The sequence below is a fragment of the Nannospalax galili genome, unplaced genomic scaffold (assembly GCF_000622305.1).
Source record: "Nannospalax galili isolate Female #2095 unplaced genomic scaffold, S.galili_v1.0 scaffold2241, whole genome shotgun sequence".
Lineage (NCBI taxonomy): Eukaryota > Metazoa > Chordata > Mammalia > Rodentia > Spalacidae > Nannospalax > Nannospalax galili.
Window position 1 is genome coordinate 256916 of NW_008344288.1, and position 3197 is coordinate 260112.

The 3197-nt window shown below is 46.5% G+C and overlaps 2 protein-coding genes across 6 annotated transcripts in view; one reads left to right on the forward strand and one right to left on the reverse strand.

Moving 5' to 3' along the window:
• Sdf2 (stromal cell derived factor 2) overlaps window positions 1-1833 on the reverse strand; it is a 13455-nt gene extending 11622 nt beyond the window's left edge. Inside the window, exon 1 of one of the 2 annotated variants that reach the window (XM_008840598.3) lies at window positions 1619-1828. In XM_008840598.3, coding sequence (XP_008838820.1) covers window positions 1619-1769 — 151 coding nt within the window. In that variant the 5' untranslated portion in view covers window positions 1770-1828. Of the gene's footprint in view, window positions 1-1618 lie in introns of both variants that reach the window. The other variant, XM_029567147.1, reaches the window with a different exon arrangement.
• Window positions 1834-1888: 55 nt separating this feature from the next.
• Window positions 1889-3197, forward strand: part of Supt6h (SPT6 homolog, histone chaperone and transcription elongation factor) — a 40478-nt gene continuing 39169 nt past the window's right edge. For 3 of the 4 annotated variants that reach the window (XM_008840600.2, XM_017800000.2, XM_008840599.3), the window contains exon 1: window positions 1889-2206. The gene's annotated coding sequence lies outside the window, so the exon portion shown is untranslated. The remainder of the gene's footprint in view (window positions 2207-3197) is intronic. The other variant, XM_029567146.1, reaches the window with a different exon arrangement.

The following is a 3197-nucleotide window of genomic DNA, read 5'->3' on the forward strand; positions in this document are numbered from 1 at the left end:
GGCTTATACTGAGTACAATATTGTATAACTGTAATAATTCAACTGTAAACCTAAAAATGTACAGCCAGTTTTGTAAGAGATGCATCCTAGCTCAGAAAATTGTTATTGAATATGTCAATGCTGATGTAATGAAATGTTTTTTCTAAGTGTGTGGTTATTAAATAACTAAAAATTAATAATAATAAATAAAATATTTTTTTAAAAAAAGAATGTCATGCTGGGCATGGTGGCACACACCTTTAATTCCAGCACTTGGGAGGCAAAGGCAGGCGGATCTCTGTGAGTTTGAGGCCAGCCTAGTCTACATAGAGTTCCAGGCCAGGTAGAGCTACAGGGTGACCCTGTCTCAAAAAAACAAACAAACAAAAAAGAATGTCATATCTAACTCTGTATCATATATCCTTCTCCTGAGCTCCAGATTAAATCTGGTTCCAACATCAGAAGCACCTATAGAAATTTGAAGTTTGGTAGGTCTCTTTCCAACTCCAAAGCAGGAAACTAGATTAAATTACAACGTAATAAGCCTGGCATATAGTAGGTATTTACTAAATAAAGCTATCCCAATAATGACAATACATTTTCTGGACTTAACTGGTCTGACAGGTTTGGGAATTATGAACCACAGAGTAATCCACCTCAGAGAACTCCTTCCTCTCTTAACAAATAGTATCATCAGCCATTCAAATTATCTTGGATATATCTGATGCTGAACTTCTTTTTCATTACTTTATACCCCCGCTCCCCCCAAACCCAGGGTCTTTCAATTCTTGGCAAGTGATCTACCACTAATTAATTACCCAGTCCTTGAACTTTTCTTATTTTGAGATAGGAATTCAATAGCAGTCCAGCCTAACCTTGAATTCACAATCCTCCTAGCTCAGTTTCCTGAGTGCTGGGATTACAGACCTGTGCCACCATGCCTGGTATTTGTCTGTTTTTACTGTTTTATTTACTACTGTATCTCCTGTTCTAGAATAGACACACATTAGGAGCTCATTATATCAATGCTGAATGAATAAGCCTACAAATAGCTAAGCATTTTAACTTCACATGATAAAAATGAGTCTTTCCTCTGCAATGCCTGCCACCACGTAAGCTCTTTACAAGAAAGTTATGGCTAAGTAAAAGGGAGACAAAAATTATGAGAAAAGTTGTTTACAACAAAGGGTTGTAATCAAAGAGTGTGAGCTCTCGGAGTTTAAGATTTCAGAGATTCAGCATTTATCTACGTACCTACGTGTCTCTCCAGCAGGGAATGGTGGCAGTCCACAGAATTTAAAAGCAGGTTTTGGACCTGGATAGACTTAGATTAAACCCTGGCTGTGTCAGTACTAGTTGGAAGGCTTTAAGCAACATCTTTGCACCCATTTCTTCACCTGTAAAATGAGACTAACTGCATCTACCTCAACAGAACATTAAAAATTTAAAAATACAAATGTAACATTACGTGGGACATAGCTCGTCAAAGAGAAGCTAATTAAGTTTCCTCAGCCGCTCCGTCGTCCTCTACCCCACTACCCCTAGTTCTCCAAGACCACGCCCCCACTTGAGGCTCCACCCCCTTCGGGGCTCACCTAGCTACCCCAGCCCACCCGAAGCCGGCGGTCCTGCTCAGTACCTGACCCATAGCGCACGTCATGAGAGTGCAGTCGGACGTTATGGCGCGTATTGAGAAGCTTCACCACGGAGCCGCAAGTAACGACAGCCATACTGGACGCTCCCACAGCGCTCCAAAAACCACCCAACAACAGAAGCTGCACGACAGCCATCCTGGATCCGAGAGCCCCTAAGTGGCCAAGAAAACTTGACCCTTCCCCGGAACCGGAAGCCGTAGGCGGAACGACGGCGAGAAGGAAGTGAAGAAACCTTAACCTGAATCTATTGTTCCCCTGGCTAGAGCGGCGTAAACAACAGGCAGGGCCGCGGAGCCTTCGGGCCCCCGCTTGTCCTGGGGGCTCTGCGCACCCGAAGGACGTTCAAGCCTTCGCACACGCAGGACGACAGTCCCAGAGATAGGGGGCAGATGTGAGCAAGCAGTGGCCCGCCCACTCCCAATGACAGGGAGCCGGAAGTGACGTAGCACGCTCACGCGGCGGCGGCGGGGCCGTGCGGTGTGTCTGGACTCTCCTTTCCTAGTCTCGGTTCACCGACTCCATTTTCTTCCGTGGGGGCATAGCGCCCCGCAGAACCGGCGGCCCTCAGGCAGGTAAAATTCAGCTCAGACAGTGCGTTTCCCGCGTGGGGCAGGTGGCGAGCCGGACCCCGAGACCTGGACCCGTAGGGGAAGAGGCATTGGGGTGGCTTGCGGGAAGAAGGGGGGCCCTGACCGTCCCTTCTCTGCGGGAGGAGAGGAAAGCCGGGTGGTGAGCTCGGTCGCCAAGTCCTTCCTAGCGCAGCACCACCCGAGCGTGTGAGCTGGGCTTGCCTATGAATCAACAGGCTTTCTGGGCTTGGGAAAACTGGCCACGCGAAAAATTGGGACTAGAAGAGACGTAGTGTTTTTTACTTGTCCTTAGATGTTCGGATTAATTATTCCACGGGTTTGAATTCTATTGGGCTTTCTCAGCAGTTCAGCTTTGAGGCTGGTGGACTGTGCTGAATTTTAGCTCTTCTCATAGTATTGAATAATTGAACTTTTTGTGGATGGCTTGCTCCCCTTATCCCTTTCTAAAATTTGAGAGTTCTTGTGCTACCTGAAGCCCCGCCATCCTCCGTAATTCATTTCCTCAAACGCTTGGCTGGCAAAGACCTACCGTGAACATCAGAATGAGTTGTCAAGTCCAAACTTTATCTTGTGGTTTGGACCTTTTTCACCAGGTACTCAAATTAGCTGAAGCAGTTCGTTTCCCTGGGTTATCTCAAGAACCGATGCCTATTTTCCTTGAGGAGGCAGCTTAAGGTCTCCTATAGTACTTATGTGGAAAGTTACTGTAATGTCAAAATTGCAAGGATAGTATTTTTCATTCCCCTCCTCCAGCCCTGCTGATCCCGTTGTTCACATCTAACCCCCCCTTTCATTTTTTGTGTGTGTGTGAGTTTAATTAAGGTTGTTTACAGGAACATGGTGAAGGCTTATTTACAAAGGCACCTTACCAGTGGCTACAACACTAATTTGTCTCCCTCCCCACAGCAACCATTAGAACTGCTGTAGATCCTCAGGATCGGTGAGAACCCCTTGAGCCCCTCCCCCCCCCTCC